Genomic DNA, 27,196 nt, shown 5'->3' with positions numbered 1-27,196 from the left:
AGACCAAAGCAAGTTAAGGGTGTCATGGGTACAAATGTGCCCAAATGGATGACCTTGGGCAGCTGACCAGGCTGAGGGAGGAGGTAGCAAGGCTGAGATACATTCAGCAGTCAGAACTCATGCCCTCACATCACATGGTTGCATAAGCAAACAGCCCTGTATTGGGGCCCAGCCAGGGGAGGAAGCAAAGTAGCTGGGCTCATTACCAGGACTTTAAACTACATGTGCTGGGGGAAGGGAGTATGCTGTTGAGTGAGGAAGGGAATGTTGTCACTCTAGGCAGAGGTGGGGAAAAACCTCATATTTTTTCCTGAAAACCTCAACACTGATACTGCTAATTAAAGAATAATCAGTGATCATTCCACTGGTAAGCAAAAGTAATATCTTTTCTCATTAAACAATGTCATGTACTGTGTATAAAGTACAATGTCTTTGTACTATGCTTCAGTGTGTTCCTGTAATCCAAATGCCAATATTTTAGTTGAATATTAATAAGGTCAGTTGAACTGGTGCTTAATAAAAATTATTCCCACATGACATAAAAATCAATGTAATTTAGAAATCCATGTACACAGGTCTTAGAATATCAAGGAATTAATTCTGACACTTTGAGTAATATACTTTTAGGGTTTGGTATAGTTACCCTTATGCTGGTTATAGAATAGAAATTATGTTATCAATACACCTATAGTCTAAGGAAGAATCTTTGCACTACCCTAAAAAATTTGCTTCTGGTTATGAAAAGTTCAGAAGTAGTTAAGAAATAGAAGAGCAGATGGAATGGGAGGAGAGGAAAGGGAGGGAAGGGAGGGGAAAGGGTAAACATCAGCTTTTGAGAAGTTAAAGAAAATTCTTTCCAGATACAATTATCACAACAAATAATGAAAAGCCACAATATATAATATGAGCTATATGTACGAAGACTGTGTTTTTTTCTGCCTTATATTGTTATAAGAAAATCTATTATCAGAAGTTAAAAATTTGATCAGTGTGGATTCAGAAGTTAGACAATGGTTTTTAAAACTACATATCAGGACTTATATGTTCTTGAAGAATGTTACTAGATGGTTGAAAATATATGTGTGAAATTCGGTGCTATATGATTTATAAGTAGTTTAGGTAATATATTTTTATAATTTTCTTCAGCACCCTAACTCATTTTGAGATTCTTTCCAACAGTCAACAAGCCCTCATCAACATCCTATGCTGCTAATTTTTTTGTCATACAATGCTTTTTAGAACATTCAAGAAGTTGCCCCTTTACCTTTCTGCAAGTTGCATATATATTATTTTCAGTTATTGTCTTTATTGCAAATTTTTAATGTGAGAACTGGCCTATACAAAGTGCAACAGCCATTGAAAGTTTATACATAAGTACAGAAATGTAAATACATGCACAAATTTACACTCTATGTCTTTTAATAATTCTGATGCTAGTTCACATTTTCCTTATTTGCTGACTTGTCTCTTTCTAACTTTATAGCACTAACATAACGATACAATTAAACTGTCATCTTCAGTTACATTTCAGAAGTTTGGTAAAATTAGCTTTTGTTGGGATTCACCTGGCTGTTATCACTATTTTCTTTCATTAAAATTTACATTAATGAGATTCTATAAAGCATATAAACTTTAAATGCAAAAGACTTACACTTGAAGCACAGTTTTAGGGTCACCCACTTCTCCTCCATCACCAATCGTCAGTGTGTCGTAGCCAATCTCCAGATCAAATTCTTCAAAATTTATCTGAATGACCTGGAAAATAAAATAATATGTCTGACAGATGTCTGTAAATAAACTTCTCAGCAGCATAAATAAAAGAGAATTTCCAATTAAAAATTACAACTACATTCAGAATATCTTACAGTAAAGTAATATAATTAACAAACTTCTTTATTGAACTACAAAATTGTAATGATTTTAAGATATCACCTCTTGTATCACCCTACTGACATCCTTCAAGTACTGTCATCTCATTTATGTAGTTATCATATTTTTAATACAGTACCAAATAATTGTGTTACATTTTGTTTAAGATATATATAAAGAGCAACAAAATTGGTTATAATTTCTGCAATACGGTTGTCTTCAAATAGCAACTGAATAATTGCACTTGGAAGAGTAAATGTAATGAAAGTGAGGAACATTTGTTCCTTGCTTCTGTAATCTGGATAAAGCAGCAGAATGTTTGATCAAAGGTAAAAGCCATTTTATTTTAGGAAATAAATGCCAGTATCAGGAGGAACACAATATTTTTTATATCATTTAAACAGCAGTGTGCATATTTAATACCTAAAACATAAAAATTTCATCTCTATTTAAAGAATGCAATTAATTTTTCAGTTAGAGCAATGTTCAGACATATCATTGGAAAATACTGTTATTCCCACCAATGTGTTAGTCATGTGAGTTCTTTCTTTAGGAAAATATAAGATTCTCAAACTTTTGTATGCATTAAAAAGACGGTATGCTTCTGAACAATAATTTGTATCATTAATTTCTATTAAAAATGGTAACTAAGAGAGCTGTGGAAATTATTTTAGTGCATGGACAGCTTCTGTTAATGTGTTACATTGCAGTTCTAATAATTGTTTGAAATTTGACATATTGTTGTTAATTTTTTTAAAATAAATTTTAAATCACCTTCTACTTTTCTTGGCCTCAAAGTACTATGAGAAATAATAGGTTATTAGCTGCTGTAAAGTTTTCTCTTTCTTTGGCAGTCTTAAATTCTTTTCAGAAATAATGTTTCTATATTTAATTAAAATGGATGTGCATGCATGCAAAAAATCTTGCATTTCCTGCATTAGCCTCTTCCCAAAAAGCATGCTTTATTAAAAGACTTCTAACGCACACTCTGTAACTCACCTAAATCTATGGTAACAGGAAAAGTATTGCTGTACAAATCCACACATGCATTTCTGGGAAATCATCCTATGCTTGACATGCCAAGTACATAATGTAAAATGTAAAATGTACTTGAAATTTTTGCAAATGTGACTGAATGGCAAGAAAATAAGTACTGTGAGAAGAAAGATTTATTTTTAGAGGCCTTGTATTTCAATGTATGACTTATTTTGATCAAGCTCCAAGAGTGCTGGAACTGGCATTGTATTGATATTCCCTTTAGAACAGTGAAAAGGTGTTTTGATAACATCAGCATACAGAGTTGAAGATGATGGATCCTTTCAAAATAAAAAGTGAGATTTAGGTGAGATCACTGAATAACATAAAACTGAGTAGTAAACCCATTAAAATTCTGCTTTTATTTGTCATCTGCTATGTTGTCTTTTTTTTTCCCTCCAGAAAAAGTGACACAGCTGTACATGGCAGACCAAAGATAAGTGATACCCTAGTATCAGTTTTACGTTAGACTAAAAGAGGTTCATTCTTGATATTAATCTGCTGTTATTTGTAAGAATACTATGCTGACTGATTACTGCCTTCTGATTTTTTTTTTAACCAGGTCAGCATTACCAAACTGTGCTGTTGATCTGTATACTACATGTAAAGCAATCAGAAACACAGGGACTAATTTTATTTTATGCACAAACTCCAGTACAGTCTATTTTCCAGTTTTCCAGAAGCATCGTTAATAGAAATGAGAAGTGTCCTGAAGAAGGCTGCATCTCATTGTGAGCCCATACAGGAGAAGACTCAAAGCAGGAGCTGAAGCGTGTGGAAAGGAGCAGGGAATCTGGAGAGCTGCTACCTGTGGAAGATCTGAGCTGGAGCAGTCTGTTCCTGAGAGATGGCCGTGTGGTACAGACCTGTGTTGGGACAGTTCTTGACGAACTGCAGTGTGTGGGAAGCCCATGCTGGTGCAGAAGATGATGAAGGACTTGCATAGATGAAACACTGTGCATTGCAACACCCATTCCCTGTTCCCCTGCTTGACTCAGAGGGTGATGTTTTTTTGTTTTTTTTTTTTTGTTTTTTGTTTTTTATTGTTTTCTTTTTCTTCTGTTCTGGTCTTTTATTAATAGAGATAAATTACACTAATTTTTCTATGCCAAATGTGTTTTGCCCATGACAGTAATCACAAAGTGATTACTTTCAATGCATGTGCTTTCCTTTCATAACATTTTCTTTCCTGCTCTGTTGAGGAGGAGGAGGCAGGGAGCAGCATAGTGGAGCAGACTTAGCCACTGGTGTGGAAGCACCACACTATCCTGTTACAAACTAATTATATTTTGAATTTTATTTCACATGAGTAGTTTATTCCAGAATATAATAAAACAGAATATAATAAAGCATGTTTCTAGACACTATTGTCAGGGAAAAAAGGAATTATTTTCTCCTCTATTCCTCCAAATATGTACAAGCAACAAATTTATTTGAAAGTAATGTATGCTGAACTGTGTAATCATTACTCACTGAAAAGAACAGAAAAGTAGTTAAAAGGAACACAGTATTCCTTCTCCATCATGGACTGCTCTTGCTATTTATAAAACCAGAAACAATAAATCTATATATTATTGTTGTATTAAATTTATAAACCTAGAAGCAAATAAAATAAAATAAAATAAAATAAAATGGTAATACTGATTATTACTAAGCTATAAAGAGAAAAATACTATTTAAAATATACTTTCTGAAAGTTATGTTCTCTAATAATTTTACAAGTACACTTCCAAAGGAAGAACTGGGGGCAGGGCTTTTTTTTTTTTTTTTTTTTTTTTTTTTTTCCCTATAGTAAATAACTAGTCTGTTACATAGCTGAGAATTAACATATCAGAAGATTTTATTGGAAAGTTAATGTCTAACTTGAGAACTTCCAACAGCCCTGAAGGAGAATGTGCTTACACAGTTTTGTTCCAGACAGTAATCTTTCCAGACAGTTGTTTGTTATGACTATGTGTCTAGTTCTTGATCGAACTAGATCCTCAGAGATTTTTTAAGGAGCATATTACTACAGGTGGAGTAATCAGCATTTTTAAATTTCAAAACATACAAAGCAAAATGATGTTTAACAGAAAAAAGTGTCCGTGCATCAGAACTGCTTCTGAAGGGCAAGTATAAAAATTTAAAGTTGTATGTATTTCCATACATGCATCTGTTAACCTAAAGCTTCCAAGGCAAAAATTTTTTTCAATTTTTTTTTTTTTAATTTTTTTTTTGTATATAGTAATATTTTCACTCCATAAAATCTGCCTACCATTTTTACCAGTGAAATAACTGTGGAGATGTTTCTAAAATTATTATGAATCTATTCTCCTCAGAATAGGGCTTAAAAATTAATCTATGATGTTGCTTAAATGAGCTGTATCTTAGACAATATTAACAGTAAGAAATGAATCTGAATTAAAACATGGAAAAAAAGATGGAATTGGTACTTGAAATTCAGGTTATGAATAGAATCTAAAACTGCTGATGACTGAAACAAAAGCAGTTATTCCTGTTCGAGTTATTGAAGTAGGTTCATTTTCTCATTATGTATGAGTAGTTAATATTTTCACAATGTAAAAGAAGTGTTGTGATTTAAGCACACTGAGTTTCCCTCATTCCTGCTAGTGGGATGGGGAAATGAACAGGGGGGGGGGGGGGGGGGGGGGGGAACTGAGATCAAGACAGTTTAATAGGGAAGAATAAGGAAAGTAATATAATGATAAAAGAATACATAAAACAAGTGATACAGAATACAATTTCTCACCACCCACCGACCAGTGCCTAGACAGTCTCCAACAGGTGAGAGATACCCCACCCCATATTGTATAGAATCTCCCTTTCACCAGCTTGAATCAGCTGTGCTAGTTCTATCCCCTCCCAACTTTTTGTACACCCCAAGCCTCCATGCTAGCATGGTAGCAAGAGAAGCTGAGAAGTCCTGACTCTGTTTAAACACTCAGCAATAATGAAAACATCTCTGTGTTATCAACATCATTCTCATCCTAAATCCATAACACTATAGCAGCTACTAGGAAGAAAATATCCCAGCTGAAATTAGGACAACATGGTTCATACAGTCATGGAAACACAGAAAAATATTTCTTAAACATCATCTACAATAATTTATAAAATTAATCTGTTTTCCTTTTATAATAAAAATGGAAATATAATAAAATTGTGGGATGAAAGTACAAGTCATTAATCCATTTATATCTGCATTGTTTTTCTCCCCTCCCCATTTTACTGTTTCACTCCAGTACTAAAATCACAGAACATGCATGTATCTTCTGACTCCAACTGCTTTTATTCATCAATTGATTATATTCCCTCAGTGCCAAAGCTGTAATCTCCTGTTTTAGAAATGTTTGGATTCTCTTCTATTCTCTTATTCCAATGAGACAATCATCTCCCTTTTCTCCAAAAAAGATTTCTAGAATTTATTTCTAAAAACTAAGGTATGTACATCACAGATTTTTTTTACAGATCAAAATGTTGTTCAATAACTTAAAATAATAGCAGCACTAACACTAAAAAGAAATGGATCTTCTGAAAAGATCAAAGATAGTTCATGCTTTCTAGTTTCATTCATAGTAAACAACCTCCTATTGATATACACAGCACCTCAAGTAAAGTGAAAGAAAAACTGAATTATGGTTAAAATATGTATTTAAGTGTGAGCTTACGTATTCTCTTATTTTCTGATCATTTCATTGACAGTAACACTTGAATTAAATCTTAACACTAGACTTAGGAAAAGCAAAATTTGAGATATATATTGAGATATTTGATGCCAAAAATATCTATAGTATGGTTTATTCCACTAAGCCTAATTAAAACAGACTTCATAAAATTAATCCTTTATTTTATGGTGAAGTACTCAGTCTGCTTGACACTTCTGCTGTCAGCATGAATAAATACAGATGACAACTGAGTTTATGGTTGAGAACAAGCTTAGGAAATGTTCCACCAAAAATAGTTAATGAGATAACACCACTGTGGTAAGTTAAATGTAAACATTCAGCTTTTTTGCTGAACTTGTTTCACTTATTTTCACAGAATCACAGAATGACCTGGGTTGGAAGGGACCTCAAGGGTCATGAAGTTCCAACCCCCCTGCCTGGCAGGGCCACCTATTTATTTTGTCTTTGCATAATAGTGCACAAAAACTCAGAAATGTGAAGATGAAAGTTTTAGAGGATGTAAAAAACATAATGACATAGGAAGGAGAAGAGGCCTTTATAAGGCCTTTAGCACAACATCCTTCTCCTGAAACTGTAAAGATGTGGATTTGATGTGAGGACTTTTTGATAGATGAAGAACTGGTTGCAGCATTGAATTCAAAGAGTAGAGGTCAAATGTCTGGATGGAGATCTGTGACAAGTGGTGCCCTCGAGGGGTTGGTGCTAGTAGCAATTAATATCTTCATCAGCTACACTGACAGTAGGGTTGAGTGCACCCTCAGCAAGTTTGCTGATGGCACCAAGCTGTGGGGTGCAGTGGACAAATCAGAGGACAGGATGCCATCCAGAGGGATCTAGACAGGCTTGAACTGTGGGCCCAGGTGAACCTCATGAGGTTCACAAATCCAAATGCAAGATCTTGCAGCTGGGTTGAGGCAACCTCCACTACCAATACAAGCTGGGTGATGAAAGAATTGAGCACAGCCTTGCTGAAAAAGATCTGGGGGTAATGGTGGATGGGAAGGTGTACAGGAGCGAACACTGTGTCCCCTTAGCCAAGAAAGACAGCTGTATCTTTGCATCCAATGAAGCATGGCCAGCAGGTTGAGAGAGGTGATTCTGCCCCTGTACTCTGTGCTGATTAGACCTCACTTGGAGTACTATGTCCAGATGTGGAATCCTCCGTACAGGACAGATACAGACCTGATGGAGTACATCTAGAGGAGGACGACAAAAATGATCCAAAGGATGGAATGCCTCTTCAATGAGGACAGGCTGAGAGAGCTGGGGCTGTTCAGCCTGGAGAAGAGAAAGCTCTGAGGTGACCTGATAGCAGCCTTTCAATATCTAAAAGGGAGCTACAGGAAAGAAGGGGATAGACTATTTAGTAGAATATCTTGTGATGAAACATGATTATCTTGTGATAAAACAAGGGGAAACAGTTTCAAGCTTAAAGAGAGTAGATTTAAGATACAGTGAAAAAACTTGTTGAAGTGAGGGTGGTGAGGCACTGGAACAGGTTGCTCAGAGATGTCCCATCTCTGCAGATGTTCAAAGTGATACTGGATCAAGCCCTGGGCAACCTGATCTAGCTGTGGCTCTCCCTGTTTATTGACAGTGAGATGGATTAGATGACCTTTAAACGTCCCTTCCATCTCAAAGTATTCTATGATTCTAAGAGAAAGAATTGAATATAAAATATTTAGCACAGACAGAAAGATCAAGCAAGTATTTACATTTATATACATAAACGAACAAAAAATGAATAACCCTCTGTTCTTAGAAACAAGTAATAATTGATTTCAAAACTATTTCAACTTGCAACATAAAAGGGATGTGAACATGGGAAAACATTTAGAAGATATTTTACAGAATACATTTACCTAATTAGGAAGATAGTAAGAACTATTTCATATATTAAATACACCAAATGTAAAATTTAAAATATGTTGGTGAGAAATGGATAATAACATAGTGTATGATCATTAAAAATTTCCTCCTGAAAATTCTAGCTATGTAAAATGAACAGAACAAGGACCTAGTTTTCTAATACATCTAAATCTAACAATGATATTAGATACATAATTTCTCTTTACAATTTTGGAAGACAAGTTGGTCTTTTTTTAAAGAATCTCTTTTACTTATTTTTCTCCTTAATGCACTGCAGTGAAAGATATTTTGCATGAATGTCTGAAATCTGTCAGAAACGCTGTCATTCTAGCACTTTCATTTTCTGCAGTATTTCTGTCACTGTGGATTAGAAAAAAAAAAATTAACAAGTATAATGTGTAAGATTCAAAGTCTGCTTAACTTTAGCCCTAATTATGATTTTACTGAAGTTTTTGCCTGTTATTAAATCTAGACTGAGAATTTTAAAGCCCATCCTTTTGAAGAAAAAATCAAAAATCTAAATTGACACTTTATTACTCCACATTGTGTAAGGTAAGCAAACAATATGAAGAAGTTTTAACTGAAGTCCAGAAAATAGAATTTCTACTATCACTAGTAAAAGACCTCTGGATTTATACTGCGCTAACGGTGAGCATCTTAGCGTTAGTTGGCTTCTCTGGCTCTGCTTGAGTTATTTAGTCTACCATCTACTGCTTTCTCACTTTTTTTTTTTTTAAATTATTTTTATTTTTTAATATACCTCTATAGACTCATAGAGTTGTAGAGTCAAAGAATCATTTAGGTTGGAAAAGATTTCTGAGATCATCTAGTCCAACCATCCATTTACCATCAATCTTGCCCACTAAACCATGTGTGTGAGTAATGCACATACCCTTTTTTTAAACACCAAAAAGTATGGTGACTCCACCACTTCCCTGGCCACTTTGTTCCAGCATCTGATCGCTCCCTCTGAGAATAAATTCTTCCCAGTATCCAGTCTGAACCTCTCCTGATGCAACTCGTCCTATTGCTGTTACCTGAGAGAAGATACTGAGCTGAACCTCACCACAACCTCCTTTCAGACTTACAGAGATCTATGACATCTCATCTGAGCCTCCTCTTCTCTAGATAAAATAATCTTAGTTCCCACCACCACTCCCCATAAGTCTGGTGTTCTAGACCCTTCACCAGATTTGTTGCCTTTTTCTGGACAGACTCCAGGGCCTCAATGTCTTATTTTTGAAGTGAAGGGCCCAGAACTGAACACAGTACTCAAGCAGCCCTATCAGTTCTGAGTACCGGGGAATGATCACTTCTCTGGCCCTACTGGATACTCTGTTTCTGATGCAAGACAGGATCTTGTTAGCTTCTTGGCCATCTTGTACTGGCTCATGTTCAGCCAAGTACTGACCAACACTCTCAGACCTTTTTCCTCCATGCAGATTTCCAGCCACTCTGCCCCAAGCCTGTAACATTGTATGACGTTACTTTGACAAAAGTGCAGAGCTTTTTGAATTCCCATTGGCCTCAGTCCATTGATTCAGGCTGCCTATATCCCTCTGAAAGGTCTTCCTTTTTTAGACTTTTCAGAGTTTATTGATTTCAGCATTACATCAGTGAAGTGTGAGAACTAATTCTAACGTTCATGTTTTGAAATATATATAGTGCTATTACTGATACTTTGATCAATATAGAATTTCTGTGCAGTGCCTTTACTGACATAAAAAGTCTGTTGCACCATCCATCACGAGGTATTCTTGCTTATGTCTGTAGTTTAAAAGTATTGAACTGTCCTTTACTATAGTTTTCACTTTGATACTATATCTTTAATATTATACAGCATTTATATGCATAAAGAGAAAGTTAAGTATACATGCATTAATTAAATAAAAACAAATCATGCACTGAAATATTTTACTGGACCAACATGGATCTACCCAGAACTGTAAAACTAAGATCGTACTTAGGCGCCTTTATCAGTCACCGTTTTCATGCTATGCTAATACATCATGCAATTGTATTTACAGTTTCAGAAAAATTTCACAAATGTATGTACTGCCTAAAAGTAATGGCATGAATAAAGTATAATGGTGAAGCAAGGTGAAGCAAGGAGTACTTTCTCTGGTAAAATAAGTCTCATAAAAGTCTAGTAATGAGACATGATCAGATTTTTGAGTTGAATTTCTGATTGGAACTCTATGCATTCCATTTACATATAATCCATTTATGTTAACTGAAACTGGAGTCAAAATATAACAAGGAGTTGATGGTTTTGTGGGTTTTTTTGTTTGTTTGGTTTGTTTGTTTGTTTCAGAAATCTTGGGATATATTCTCTAATTCCTTTATCAAAACAGAAATCAAGGCTATGAATTTTTCACTGTACACAGGATTGTGTTTATCTAAGGTACCAAAATGCATGAATATATTTGCTGTAACTTGAGCTTTTCATAATTTAAGTTTAATTTTGAACTCTTTTATGGTTTTAAACAAAGCACAGATAAGTTGATTTTCGTCTTGAAGACCCATGTTTAACTCATTTAAATGAGCGGGTAAATCCACCAAAAATGCTAAATCTGTGAGTCATTTTTCATCTTCAAATTCTGGCACAAATTTTCCTTTTGATTCTGTAAATGACTTGATTTTATCTTGCAAATCCTAAAATCTTTTTAGCACTTTACTCTGACTTAGCCACTTCATTTACTTCAATAAAGTAAATGTTATCCTCATAATCAGCATACAAACTTTTAAGGAACTTCTAGAATTAGCAATGACTCTATCCCTAGGACTTTGTGAAATCTGATTATGATTTCTAAAGCTTTCACTGTTAATTTTCTTGTTATACAATACTAAGATATTTCATCAAATGTGAGTTGCTAGAATAAATTGCATTATTTTATATAATTTTTTTAGAGTCCCTATCTTTACCAGTAATCACTGGGCTGCTACAGGCACATACACACACATATGTTGGTTGAAATATATTGTTGGTCACCTCTGCATCTTAGTTGTTTCTATCATTGGAAAAACATGTAAACAGACAACTTATTACCTTTGAACTATGAAAAAAATTCAGAAGCTATAAATGCCTGAGGGGCAGAGCACCATTGCTCTTTGCATCATCTTTGAAGACATCCTGACACATTTTAATTATCTCTGAGATCTGTTCCAAAAGTAATGCCTCTTATTTTAATATATTGATCCATGATGTCAGAGGAGGATGTTGATGGTATAGTAGTAGAGACTGAAGTTTACCACCAACATTCCAATACATGTTGTTGCCATTTGCCATGTGACGGACTCTGGCAAAATGGTATCTGACATGGACATGTGTAAAAGGTGAACTTCTCTACTGCACTCTCAAGTTCAGTTTTTCTTCCACCAGTATCCCCAAGTTCTTCTCTGCAGAGTTACAGTCAAGGAGTTTTTCTGTCAGTTTGTAATTATATCTAGGATTGCCCCAATCCAAGTGCAACACCCTGAACTTGTCCTTGTATCTCATCATGTTCCTGTGAATCCACTTTTCCAGCTTATAAAACACTCCTTTTTCGTTTACAAAAGTGGAACACACTGTTGACTGAAGACATTGTTCCATGCATGATATTGGAGGAGTAGAGAAATCTAATAATATAGAGAAATGGCTTCTGAAATGTAGTCAAATTTTCTCAGAGTTCTCTAACCATCCAGGTGTAGATGGGCAGGCCTTTGAGGCATCTATTCATGTACTGTGGTGTAGATGTCAACATATGACATAAATTAGGAGGCAGGATGTACTCTTATAGCATCAAAAACAAACACTGAGAGTCTTTAATTTTTTTTTTAAAAAAGCCTTATGGAGTCATACTGCTAATTTGTCTTTATTACTTTTAAACAAATATATTACTTTACATCAGATTAAGTCATATGCCAAGAAATAGAATATAACCATTGCTGACAGATGCCTAGATCTTAAAATGAAGAACAGGTGTTGTAAGTTAGATTTATTGTTTGACTTTGAATCATTTGGCATTATTAGAGCCCCTTGTGCTTTGATTTAAACAATAGGTATGAAGTGTATGGGATTTCAATAAAATGGCTGAGACAGTGAAGTAAATACTACATTTTTATAATTCTCATTTATGAAGTGAGTACATCAACTTCAGTGACTTCTCAAATAGTCTAAGGCCAAAATCAATGAAAATGGTGTTACACACAGTTCAACTCTACTGAGACTAACACAGATTAGTGGAACTATTACATTATTCCATACTATTTGGTAATTGTTTCTTTATATTTGTATTTCTTAGAATGGTGTATGCAATGCACCAAATATTGCAACTGGACTAAGGAACTGCGGAAAGAAATTTTCTTAGTATCAAATGTAATGACCATATATGTTATTGTGGTGGATTATTCTTTCTTTATTTATTTATTTAAAAAAGACAGGGTTTTAAACTTACCTTATTAGTATTGATAGCTGTGATGACCCACACACACTGAGCATTGCTGTCATACTGGAATGGAAAATTAGGTGATGTGAAAGTACCACCAGGACCCTGAAGATTGGATCCACAAGTTTTAACTGCAAAAAGAAATTTAATCTTTTAATTAACATTTGAAATGCATGCAGCAACTCAATAACACAAGCTCTAACTTAAATGAGACAACAAGGTTTAAAATATCACTGAGAACAAATAGAATCTCCCAGTACAAGACAACAGAATGACTCAAATTCATTCTTACACAAAAAAATACACTTGCATTTGTGCCCAAGCTTTTCTTAAAACAAACAAACATTCTCTTAGAGTGAATAAGAGAAATTTTTCTGCCTATTTTTAAAAAATGAAAACAAAAAACACTTAGATTTGAGTTTAAGAAGCTTATATTTTTACCTTCACTAAGAATTGATAAGTAGAGCATAAAGATTACTCTTATCAATTTTTGGGGAGGGTTTCTATATTGGTTTATGAAAATGTCAGCATTTCTCCCAGAAATTTTAAAGGAAGTATATAAAAGTTTTATTCAAAATAGTGCTATCCATTTTTAAAGTTTACAAATGACATTTAGTTACAAATTGAAGTCTGTATGTTTATTTACAGTAGCAAATCGTGAAAATGAAAACAAAAAAAACAACACCAAATAAATAAATAAATAAATAAAAACAACAAAACACAACAAAGCCAGCCACTGAGACCAAGAGCATTATTCATTTTATGTTGCATCTAGAATCACAAATAACTCAAAGGACAGAAACTGTTTAATTTTTACTACAAAATCACATTGGTTTGGCTTTTTTTCCCCATTAACCACCAGAAAGAATTTTGGTCAGAATGGAAGCACAGAACTTACTCCCTAAGAGAAAACAAAACAAAACAAAACAAACAAAAAAAGCCCTCCTGAATGTAACATTTGCAGCTCCTGGTAAAGCTGACCCTGTTTAACCATTTCCCCCTTGACCTATCAGAACACACCCTGCTAAAGAGTCTGTGCTTTTCTTATAGCCTCTCTTTAGATACTGAAAGTCTGCTCTTGGGTCTCTCTGGAGTCTTCTCTTCTCCAGGGTCATAAGCCCCAGCTCTCTCACTCCATTCAGGGGAGGTATTCCAACCCTTAGAACTTCTATATGGCCCTCTTCTGCACATACTCTTGACAGAACCATGCCCTCATCTACTGAAGGACAATATCTGTACATAGTACTCCAGGTGAGATCTCACAGAGGAGAGGGAAACGATCACCTTCTGAAACCTAATGACCGTGCTTCTTTGGATGCAGTCCAGGATACTGCTGGCTTTACAGGCTGTGAGGGCACACTGCTGGCTCATGTCCAGCTTACTACCAGTACCCCTAAGTCCTTTTCAGCACAGTGTATTTCATCCTTACATCTCTGAGCTTGTACAGTACAGATAGCAGGAGTTGCCACAACCCAGGTGCAAAACCTTGCATTTTGATTTATTGAATCTTATTCAGTTCACCCAGGTCCACTTCTTGAGCCTATCTATAATTCTTTGAATGGCATCTCATCCCTCAGGCATGTTGATTGCACCACACAGCTTGACATCTTACATAAGCTTGTTGAATGTGCACTTGATCCTACCATCAGTGTCTCTGATAAATTTAAACACCACATGAATAGCAACATAAGGTCATTAAATGTTCTGAGCTGATACCGAAACTTTTTTGAGTTAAAAGGAGAAAAAGTGCAATTCTAAAATTTTAATGACTGTAGTATTATTTGAATGATTTCATTGCATTTTTCAGGTGACTGAGAAACTGATCTAATTGATACTTTTTTGGTGCATATCATGTAGACTTCTAGTGTCTTTTTCCCTTAAAGACTGCAGCTTGGCCAATCACTGAGGTGACACCAATGTGGTGAACAGCAAAAGACAATTTTATTGAAGCTGATACACACTTATATATTCTATGATTATCGCCCACTAAAGCTACACATGTCAGGATTTATCACGTAAGTGTGCCCACCAGGACTGCACACGTCATTAGTCCTTATCCCAAGGAGAAAGTTCCTAACGCGTCACAACCCGAAGCCGCTTACGCCTAATACAACAATATCAGACTACTTTCTGCCCAGTAACTGAAACTAATGTTCTGCTGTGTTACAGAAATATCATAACATACCTACATTTTATTTCTTTATCCATAAATTTATCTACTTCTAAACATCAATACTGTATTTTCTTGTTTAATATTACCATTTTTCTTTTACAACATTACTGGTTGTCTTTATCTCCACAGGCATCACAAGTTCCTTAACTCTGCCTATGGTCATATGAAGACTTTCTTAACCACTGAAGTCTTTGGACTAGATGCCAAATATAAGCAGTGTAGTGTATAGCTGTAAAACTAATATGAATTTTTGTTAGCTTTTAGAGATTATTTGAAGATCTCTCCTAGACATCAGTGGTCTACTTAAACTCTCTGTTTTATTTATTGAAAACTGTAAATATTTCCTGTATATTTAAGATGTTATTTGTCCATCCTTCTGAATTCAAGAAGTTGCTCACAAGGTAATTCACCAAACTACAAAATCTTTTTTATGATTCTGTGATGATTCTTACAGCACTTGAAGGAGAAAGTAAAGTAGCTGAAAAAACAAACTATTTCACTGAATTTTGGAAGTACTGACTGAGAAGTTTTATGAAGTTCTTCATACAAGTAAATCCATTTAACACGAGCAAAGCTTACTGAGAAACTGAATGCTGAAAAATTGTTAACCAAACATAGGCATGTTTACTAACCATCTGCTAATCAAATAAAAAAATGAAAGATTTCAGTTGAATTTAGCTTTATGCTCCGCATTTTCAACTAAGAAAGATGAAAAATTGATTACGAATTTCCAAAATTTGTCACGTTATTTACCTCTGCCAAAAAAAAAAAAAATAAAAATTGAAGTAAACATGACCTGAGAAATATTAACTTACATTTTCAAAGGAACATTGACACATTATATGCAGTTTGGCAGATGAATTATTGGTAGGTTTACTTCCCAGTTTTGGTTCACTTTGGCTCATCTAGAATTTGGTTTATTTTTATTTTGGTACTGTTTTAAAAGCATGAATTAGATTATTGTTCCTCTGTGGATAATATATGTGTATGAAGATTAGTTCTGACTGTGCTTCTGAATATTTTATATAGAATTTGGAAATGCATAAGCATAGAGACATGAATGTCTAACGTCTTTAAAAACAAATATTATTAAATATATACTAACAGCTTATGGACATAAATGTCTACTGAACTCACTCCTTTAAATCCAAGGGCAGTTAATTTACTGACTCAATGACAATAGCAACGGAGCCGTAAAATACATTTATAAATCACTATGTTTGTTTGAAAAACACAGTTTGCTTACAGTACTACATCTGGATTCAGTTATATTATAATCACACACAAAAAAAAAAAAAAAAAAAAAAAAAAGAAAATTTTACTTGTAAAAGATAAAAAGTTACTCCTAGGTTTTTCACTGTCCTCCAAGCATGGTGGCAGCTCTTGGTGGGAGATAGAAATATGTGAATTTTTGCAATATCATAATGTCAATCTGCTCTTCAGAATTTATGAGTATTGCTATTAACTTTAGAGATGCCAATGAATTTTATCATTCAGATTAGTAAGAAAAAAGGAAACAACATGGAAACTATAGCAATTAATTTAGCTAATTAGAGATGATTGATATAGCTGAAAAGATGCAGCTATAAAACTTGCAAAAGGATGTGTAGGGCATCACAATATGAGGATGATCAAAGGTCGGAAATGAGGAATATTCTTTGTGGAATTAGAGTTTTTTGCTGGCTTATATAATATCCAATTTTGAATAGCTGAAGTTTAATGCATATCTATTTTTAACTTATTTAAAATAGATAGACGACCATTTTAGTTAATGGGCTTTTATATATCCATAGGAGACAAAATTCTGACATATAAATTTAAAAACAAGTGTCATTTTTTTAAAATTAAAAATCCACTGGTGTCAAAAAAGAGATTCCTTTGTAAAAAAAATAAACTTGCCTCACATTTGTTAAAATGTAAACTCTTGAGGTGTCAGTTTATCTCTTTCCCTTGTAATTATAAAAGACTTAAAAGACTGAAACTTATTCTGCCATAAATGTGACAGAGATGTGAAGAACACATAATTAATGCAAGTTCACATTGAGAAACCATGAATAAGAATGATATATATGTATGATATACATATGTACTGTAAATTGTAAAGGAAAATAAATTCAGGGAAAGTAATAAAAAATGATTTAATATAAAAATCACCTCTGAAAATACTGAAGAAAATATTTTCTTCTGTGGAGTCCTAAATGCTGAACATAGTAAAACTAATATTTAAGTAAACAGAGATTGTGTCAGTTGTAGAAGATGGTTAGAGAAATCCATTATTATTATAATTATATATATATATATATATATATATATATATATATATATATATAATTATTATTATTACTATTATTATTATTATTATTATTATTATTATTATTATTAATATATTATTAATATAATATTATATATTAATATAATAATAATAATAATAATAATAATAATAATAATAATAATAATAATAATAATAATAATAATAATAATAATAATCTATCATCACCGCCAAAACTATGAAAGCATAATTAGCAACGTATTATCGTGATTACAAATAAGGAATAGCTTCAGTATGAGAAAGCTGATTAAAGCTATGCAGGCTATAAAAACTATATATGTATCCACTGTATTCTGAGTACATGAATATTAAAAATGAGATCAATAAATAAAACAAAAAGTTAATTTTTATAGATTTCCAAGAAAAAGGTATAAAATTAAAACATAAAGTCAACCAGATTCAATTTCCAAATAAATTCTGAGAGGTATTTTTAAGGGTATTTACTGATAAGTGACTAAAATGGGAGAAAAGGAAATATATATAGGTATAGGTATAGGTATAGGTATAGGTATAGGTATAGGTATATGGTTAAGCAAGTGGCAACAGATAAAAGAATAAAATTAGTAATGGAATATTTTTCACAGTTTTGATAATATTTTACATCACATTTCTTCCACAGATAATTTTAAAAATCTACGAAACATATGTATACACAGATGTAGAGGATTAATATGTATAATAAGTGCAGAAAAATGGAAACATTTTAGCATGCTGCATAATATACTAAAGTTTTACCAGCAAGCAGGTCCAAAATGTATCAATTTTCTGAGATTCAAAAAGTGAAATGATAGTTCTTGTTTTTGTAATGAGTCATTTTGTTTGCTGTAGCTTTCTGGTTACTAAATTTTGCAGAATTTTTATTTTTAAATGTCTCCTTTTTGCTGATAAATCCTAACTGGAAGTTTCTGTTCACTGTGAAAACAACAAATAATAATTTATTGTTTTTATTTTCTTTTCTTTCTTTTCTTCTTCTTTTTTTTTTTTTTTAATAAAAAGTTCAGCTTTTGTGCAATTAACTAGCTTTTTGTGTTGTTACTTATAAAAATATAGCTGTTTACATAAGACAACTGCTGCTATTCAGAAATTATTTCTGGATACTATGAGGACTGATCTGAAAGTAATGTATTAAAAAAAACTATTTTACAAAATATTATTTACTAAAGTAAACTTTTATGTTGGCTCACAACATCAAAGGCAAGTGTTGCTGATAAGGTAGTAGGAGTTGAACCTTCCTACCAATATTCTGTTATAACTTGTTGCTGTCTGACGAATAGCAGCACAGGAGCAGTCTGACAAAGCAGTATCTGACATGGAAGAGTATATGAAGTAAAAATGTGTCATTGAAGCCTTCCATACCGAAAAAAGTGCCAGCCACTGACACTCATCAACACTTGCTTGACATTAATTTCTGCTGCCATACCATCAGCATTCACCTCTGATGTCGTGGGAAGGCAAATAGAATGTGAGGCATTACCTTTGAAGTAGGCTTCATAATAACATTAATGATTTAGTTCTGCTAATATGTAGGTCCTACATGATCCTTTTGAGATCTTATGGGAATTTGCAGATATCTTTAATATTTTAATAACAACCCAATTCCTATCTTTCTTATTTCCAAACTATGTAAAGGTAGGTTGAGGATATGAGCCAGACCTCCTAGGTAGTAAGCACTGCCCATATTGTTTAGTAAAAAATTGTGCTAGCTGAAGACATTATTAAACTAAAATGGATGTATTTTTGAAGTTTTACATGTCTATTTGCACAGATGTATCCTCACTCAGTGGTAGACTTTTACTTTAATGTACTTGTTTTTATGAAAGTATTGCAAAAACATTCAAATTGTATTTTAGATATTCTAGTTTATAGCATATTCTTCAATTAATGCTATAACATGAGAATGTTTTAATTTTTGAACTTAGTACATTCTTTATAAGCTTAATTTCTCTTTTTGGCTAACATTACGCTGAGATATGACATGTATGTCAACACGCAAGAAGCAGTGAATACAGGTTTTTTCAGATACTTTTCTCCAGCCTTGTTTAAGTTAGTCATTCACAAAATATAAAACACAAAATAACATCAGTGAGGCTTTGGTTGTTGTTGCTTTAAAATAAATTCAAAGCATTATGGTTCTGAGGATTTTTTTCTGAGTTATCTCTGTAACTAGCAATTACATTTATTCATAATTACTTTTCACTTGATTTAAGAAAAGGAACATTTTTCATATTGTACTCAGTTACTTAAGAGACTGCATGCTCTTTAAGCTACTTGAATGTAAGCTTTTATTTGAAATTCTTTAGCATTATGATATAACAGATTTCCTTAACTTCAGAAATCTGCAATATGTAACAACAGGAATTTCTGAGGGCAACACAATCACATCCACATTTAAGCTCTTGAAAATAGTGATTTTTAATGAGTGGATTTTAAATAAAACTTCTTATGTCTGAAGAATTTAATTTTACTGCCAATATAAACAATACCACATTCAATTTTCAGATGGTATTTCAGTTACATTAGTTCTGCATTAATGAGATTTTCTCTAATGCACCGCAGTGTCAATTATCAAACTCAAAATCATGACTAACCAGAAAGTACAGGCATTTATCACTGAAGATGTAAGAACAGACATTATTCTCCACTTTTTGTCTAGGAAAAATGCAACCTATCTGTACTTCTGTACTTCAGTATATCTTATTTGATCATTGTTTTGTTCCTGAAAGAAAATGCAGAATTCTGTACTTATAGTTATTTCATGTGAACTGTACTTAGGATTTTAATGTGCAAGAAGAGGAAAATATAAAGAAAAGAGGAGGAAAAAAAAAAAAAAGGAAAAGAAAAGAGAGAAATGTTACCCTAGGAGAAGCCTAAATCGTCTAAGCAACTTGTTAAGGAAAATAATATGAAAAATAGCTTTGTTTAAAAGTCAGTATGTTATCTGTATCCTTTACTCGCATATAGCAAATAATCTGCACAGCCAGTAATGTCTTGGCACTTGATGAATCTTGGATGGAAAAGCTTTAGTGTTTAAAGATATGCTGGTGCCTGACCACATAGCTTGATGATATGAAACCAAGTCTTGACTTGAACCGTGGATGTAGGAAAAAAAGTACACTTACAAAATCTTTATTTAACACACAGCTGGAAGGGACTATGTGTATTAACAAACACAGGTCTAATTATAAATGAGATGCTGAAAAAACTGCCATTAAAATAGGATACAATTCAACAGAGCAAGTATTAGATAAAACACAAGAGCAGATATAATCAATTCATAAATGCAATATAAGTAGGAAGATACTAGGCAACTCTTTAAGGGTTACACAGAAACAGTGGCACAGAAACTTAACAATATTCATTAAAAAAACAAACAAAAAAGAAAAAACCCCACATTTTTTTTCAGAAGACAAACTGGACAATATGCACGGACTGATAGGTAGAAAAAAGTGTGAAAGTGAGAAAATATTTCCTCCTCTCAACCGAGAACCAGGAAAGTCTATTCTAAAACAGAGTTCATTTTTAGAAATTCTATTTTAAGAAGGAAAGAAGGCCCATTGAAAACATGATGAAAAAGGTTAAAAGGTCTATAAATACAACCTAGAACAAAGGACTGACTGAACTGCTGTTGGTTATTTAAGGAAGAGAAGGCATTCTTGAAGTATGCAGTAAATCGTGGAAAGGAGAAATGAACTAACAAAGAGTTGTTTAAGTACAGCACAAAGGCTTATATCTGAGTTAACAAAAAATCTTGTACTTGCAAGGCTAATGAAGGAATGAAGTACTCAAGAACTACCTAAAAACACTAGATAAGCACATTCTGGGTTTAAACATAGTTGGAATATGGAAGTAGATGATGACTAGCTGACTACTTTCGGTTGTATTTCTCTGTAATGCATTGTCTGCATATGTATGTATATGTGTATGTGTACACATATATATATTCAGATTATTACTATCACTTTTAAAAGGTCCACATACATCCATGCATTTCAGACAGAACTGAGGTAAAGGTGGATTTTTCAAAGACACACTAACGGTATGTGAAAGTATTATAGAAATTATAATTAGAAATCAGAACATTTCTATTATAAGAGACATGTAAAGGTCAAGTCCAATTGCCTGACCACTTCTGGGCTAAAAAAAAAAAAAAAAAAAAAAAAAAAAAAAAAAAAAAAAAAAAAAAAAAAAAAAGGTAAAGGATATTTTTCAGATCATTATTCAAATGCCTCTTGAACAGAACAGAAGCCTAGAATCTAGGCTTACAGAATAGAAATTTTTCCACGTATCTAGTCAGAATCTTCCCTGGCACAACTTGGTGCCATATTTTGCATCTTATGACTGGTTATCAGGGAGAAGAGATGGGTATCTCCCACTCCGCTTCCTATTATTAGGAAGTTGCAGAGAGAAATTGCCTCTCAGCCTCCCTTTCTCCAAACTAGACAAAACAACTGTCCTCAGGCTCTTCTCACATGAGATATTTTCCAGTTCTTTTACAAGCACTGTTAACCTAATCTGGAAGAACTCAATTATTTTAATATCCTTTTTAAATTGTGGAGACCAAAACTGTAAGGCCAGAAGTGAGCCCATGCTATTGCTAAATATAGGCAAACCACCTCTTTTGATAGACCGGCAATGCTATGTTTAATGCATCCCAGAATGCAGTTTTACTCTTGTCTGCCAGAGAGCACCATTATCTCATTCTGAGCCTGATGTCAAACAGCATTCCCAAATAACTTTCTCTTTAGTTCTCCTGATACTCATCTCCTAGTCTGTACCAGTATTCAGCATTACTCCATCATAGGCGCTGAACCTGGCATTTACTCATTGAATTTATTGCTACTGCTGATCTAGATCCCTATGCAAGGCTCTCATTCTTGGTATCTTTCAAGTTGTATCCTTTATACTGATGCAGATCAGATACTGGACCAACTTCAGTAGCAGCCACAATAGATTGTAAAGTACATATTAGAGAGGACAGAGTCTCCATTGATCTGCCATCTTCTTGGACTCCCAAATACCTCTCAGTTTCTGTAACTCTTCCTGAAGCTTTATCAGAAGGCAGAGCTACTAACCTACCTGGGCACACCTCACACAGGTGTGTATGCTCTCCCCTTCACTCGGGGAGTAACTCCTCATATATGTGTAACCTGAAAACTGGGTGGTCACATGGAACATCTAGTGTTCTGTCCAAGTGGTTGCTTTAGTTTTACAGGGTAATGGAAGACCAGAACCAGAGGGCACCACTTCCTGGTGGGTGATTACAATGCCTATGCCTACTTGCTGCCATATTACAAAATAGTGTTTAATGTGTTACCTGGCCACATGAGAAGAAAATAGGAAAGCTGTCAGGGCTAGAGGGATCAGGTGAGGAAGGCTAATGCCCACATGGAATTAATTCTGGTGAGGGAGGTCATGGAGAAGAAGAAAGGCTTCTTTAAGTATGTCAATAGCAAAAGAAAGACTAGGTAGAATGTTGGCCTGTTTCTGAATGATGAGAATATGATGGTAACAGAGGACACAGAGAAAACAGATATGCTGAATACCTTCTTTGCTTCTTTCTTTACTGCTAAGTCTAGCCCTCAGGAATCTCAGATGCTGAAAATTAGAGAGTCTGCATAAAGGAAGACTTCTCCTTGATCAAGGAAGAATTGGTTAGTGATCATCTAAACAAAGTTGGTGTACAGAAATCCACATAACCCAACAGGATGCACCCACAAGTTCTAAGGGAACTAACAGAAGTGACTGATGAACCACTATCATCTTTGAAACATCATGGAGAATAGGAGAAGTGACTGAGGAGTGGAGAACAGCCACTGTCACACTAGTCTTCAAAAAGGACAAAGAGGACCAGGGAAACTACAGGTCAGTCAGCCTCATCTTCATCCCTGAGAAGGTGTTGGAACAACTTAATTCTGGATGTCATCTCCAAGTAAATGGAAGAGTAGAAGGTTATCAGTAGTAGCTAACAGGAGTTGACAAATGGGAAATCATGATTAACCAATATGGCAGACTCTGCTCTGTCCTGGTGAGGCCATATTTTGAGTATTGTGTTGTGTTTTGGGCTCCCCAGTTCGAAGAATACAGGTAAGTTCTAGAGAGTGTCCAGTGTATGTTTATGAAGATGAATAGGGACCTGAAGCATTTCTTTCATGAGGAAAGGTTAAGCTGCCTGGGACTGTTTAACCTGGGAAGACTGAAGAGAGATCTTACAGTTGGTTATAGATATATAATGGGTGGAAATCAAATGGATGTGGTGAGGCTCTTTTCAGTCTAGCCCCATGACAGAACAAGGGCCAAAGGGCACAAACTGGAACACAGGAAGTTCCACATGAATATGAGCAAAAAGGTTTTTTTTTAACCTTAAAGATGGCAGATCACTGGAACAAGCTGCATAGAAAATTTGTGGAGTCCCCTTCTCTGGACATATTCCTATGAAGGAATCAACTTTATCATAGGTTTGGATTAGATGATCTCTAGAGACTCCTTCTAATCCCTCTGATTCTGTGATACTGTTAGCAGAGAATGCCATCAGGGTTTCAGGCACCACTCAGCTATTACTTGTCTGTCTACGAGAGAAGTTGCCTATACACACAGTCTGAGCAGCCCAAAACACCTCTCAGGCACCCTCACAGCTTCACAAACCTTGAACTCAGAAGCTACTACCACCATCACTGCCAGTACTATTGCCACTCCCACTACTAGTGTGTTTATAAAGGCAAGAGGTAACATCCATGATGTACATTCTGATGCTATATCCATGTTAATCAAAGTGGTATTTATAACATTTGTCTATCAAATAAAAAAAAAAAAAAAGCTATGTTGTGAGTTCATAAATTTAGTTTTATTACAAAAATGCTGTTAGTGAAACTGCTGCCCAAAATGGAATATGAAGGAAAAAAAATTGTTCCACAATTGCCAGAGCCCAATTTAAATGCACAGTGCTGTTTGTTTCTAGCTTTATTATTAGTTCAATTTATATTGTAGCATACCTTTTAAGGAGGTGTTCACAATTTATAAGTTTTTTCTCTACTTTAGATTTCTCCAGTACAAAGAATAATTCGAAAGGCACTGTTAAATTCCACATACTAGATGAGCTTTTCTAAAATCATGTACTTGTAGCAGAACTTGTTGCTGACTTGCCAGCAGGCTTATGAAAGACAGCATTCATAAATGCTTCACAGAAACTGAGAAACAAGCAAGCAAAAAACAGGTGCAGTAGGCAAGAAAATAAAAAGGCTAATCAACCAACTGTGGATAGATCTATCTGTTTCATTTCCTGAAACATAAATGAAAGGAAGAGATTTATCAAGTAACAAGTACTTTCACAAACTAGATAACTGTAAGCAAGTTGGCTTTATAAGAATGGCATTACCCTTTTGGGGAATACTGAATTCCCTGACAGATAAGTAAATAGGGTCTCAATCACAAAGTGTTTAAACTTTTTCTCCACAATGAATTTACAGAGATGTCAATGTAAGCTGTCACGTTATAAAAACTACGGATATTTTTTGGGATTAGAATGCATTTATTCTGATAGGATGTAACTAACAGTAAAAGCTAGTAAGGTAAAGCTAGGGAAAAAAAAAATAACAACATTCTTGAAGTTTAAAACATTGTTCTGATAGCCTAAAATTTCACTTTTCTTAATCATTGGTAAGAAATCCTAGCTAAAAATGATTGAAGAATAACTGACAAAAATCATATGACAATAAATTTTTCATATGAAATCATCATTGAGAAGGCTGGGATGTTCTATCATGCAAATGCACTGATATGTCTAGAAGCAGCAAAATGCATGAAAAGGTATTTAGATGTTACTTGTTCCTATTGTACAGTAGAATCAGGCATCTGTTGTAAAGACAGCAAATTTTAAGCTAGTACAAATCAAAAGGTTAAAATACATTGATCAAGTTTAAATATCAATTTAAGGTACAAATATTACATGCCTATGCACAGAATTTTGACTCTTCCATGGTTAATAGAAAAAATCCTGTTTGTGTGAGACCAAGTAAGACATGCAAGACACCTTAAGGCTCATGTACGACACCACCTGTACATTTTATAATTATCCACTGACAAAACTATGAATAGAAAATGGCTATTAGTTTAAATTTCCTTTGGCTAATTATACCTCAGTAAATGTTTAATAATTCTTTTGCAGAACAGCCCAGAAATGTGTTACTGATTTTTTCTTTCCAAAAATTTTATCATATGTTTTATTTAATCTCATTGAGTCTCTAATCTCACAGTAAACATACTACTCTCTGGAAGGTTTTTGTTTGTTTATTTGTTTTGTTGTTGTTTTTGTTGTTGTTTAATCATTATTATTATCATCATTATTTTGAAGGTGATAGCATATAGAACACAAATGTTCTTAAATAGGATAAGGTCAATTTTTAGCACTGAATTTAGACATAAACATACTTTATCAGAAACACAAGCAATTGAAATAAGATTGGTTTATTTTTGTTTTGTTTTTGTAAAGGAGACTGAGTGTTTAGTGTTCCTGAACACCAGAGAGACAGAGTATATGCTAAAATACAGTGTGTAAATGGTAGATACAGTTCTACTTGAGTTCTTTCCTAAATAAATTGAAAAACAAAGTTATCTTCACAAGCTAAATACATAATAGTTCATATACTATTATTAACTGTATAAACTGTTGTCCTAGACTGACTTTTTTAAGAAGAATAATGGAACACAAATGTTGTCCAGAAAGAAAACTTTACAATTTATGCTTCTGCAAAAGCAAGAACCAACAGTGTGGAATTCTAATGTGAGAGGATAAAATTTTATTTGGGAAAACAATCCTATCCATAGTAACAGCTACCTGAACATTAGAGTAAGAAAGGCTGTATTTCCTTGCATGATATTTTTCATTCTTTTTCTCATCCATTATGTCATATTTCATTGTAGGTAATTTAGATAAACCATAAATGCAAATAATCTAAGATCAGTAATTATTACTTCATTCCTTGATTGGCTGATAGAATCATAGACTTGTTCATGTTGGAAAAGACCTCAAAGACCATCCAGTCCAACTGCAGCATAGTACCATAACTCTAACAACCCTAAATCATATCTCTGAGCACCGCATCCAAACCGCTCTAAGGACAGTGACACAACAACCTCCTTGAGGAGCCTATTCCAGTGTTTAATTAACCTTTCTGTAAAGAAGAGTTTCCTAATATACAACCTAAACATACCTTGGAGCAATTTGAGACCACTTCCCCTCGTCCTGTCACCTGTCACCAGTAAGGAGAGACTTGCCCAGCTCTCTGTAAGTACCTTTCAGATAATGTAAGAGTAATGAGGTCTCACCTCAGCCTCCCTTTCCCCAGACTAAACAGCCCTAGATCCCTCAGCTTCTCTTCATAGGGTTGATTTTCCAAGCCCTTCACAAGCCTTGTTGCCCTTCTCTGGACGTGCTCCAGTAACTCCATGTCTTTTAATGATTTGGAGCAAGTGGTAAATTATATTGCAACAAGTTAAAAGCACCCCGATGATCTTGAAAAAAAATTCAGCTGAAAAAAAAGTGTCTCAGAAAGTGAAAGAACTTTGATTCTTCCAAAAACAAAAACAAAACAAAAACCAACCAACCAAACCAAAAAACTAGAGAGTTATTTCTCATCTGCCGCTTATCTTAATTCATCAGGTTCCTACAATACAAAGCCATATTTCCCCCCAGGTTCTACATTTTAAATTCTTTTCTGAGTATGTTGTCTGTAAATCACAGAGAGACAAGCATCGTCATTTTTTGCCATGTTTTCTAAATAGGTCCCCTAACTGCAGAGATGAGGGCTAAGAA

At 34.0% G+C, this 27,196-nt stretch overlaps 1 protein-coding gene across 3 annotated transcripts in view; it reads right to left on the bottom strand.

Annotated features, from left to right (window-relative positions):
• CSMD3 (CUB and Sushi multiple domains 3) overlaps positions 1 to 27,196 on the bottom strand; it is a 468,617-nt gene that overhangs the window by 234,097 nt on the left and 207,324 nt on the right. For all 3 annotated transcript variants that reach the window (XM_015856172.3, XM_015856173.3, XM_085537054.1), the window contains 2 exons: positions 12,896 to 13,017; positions 1,652 to 1,755 (listed from right to left, as the gene is read on the bottom strand). In XM_015856172.3, coding sequence (XP_015711658.2) covers positions 1,652 to 1,755; positions 12,896 to 13,017 — 226 coding nt within the window. The remainder of the gene's footprint in view (positions 1 to 1,651; positions 1,756 to 12,895; positions 13,018 to 27,196) is intronic.

The sequence above is a fragment of the Coturnix japonica genome, chromosome 2 (assembly GCF_054131305.1).
Source record: "Coturnix japonica strain WE chromosome 2, WE-NBRP24, whole genome shotgun sequence".
In the NCBI taxonomy this organism is placed as follows: Eukaryota; Metazoa; Chordata; class Aves; order Galliformes; family Phasianidae; genus Coturnix; species Coturnix japonica.
Note: the sequence above shows the minus strand (reverse complement) of the source record. Positions and strands in the feature narration are given on the sequence as shown.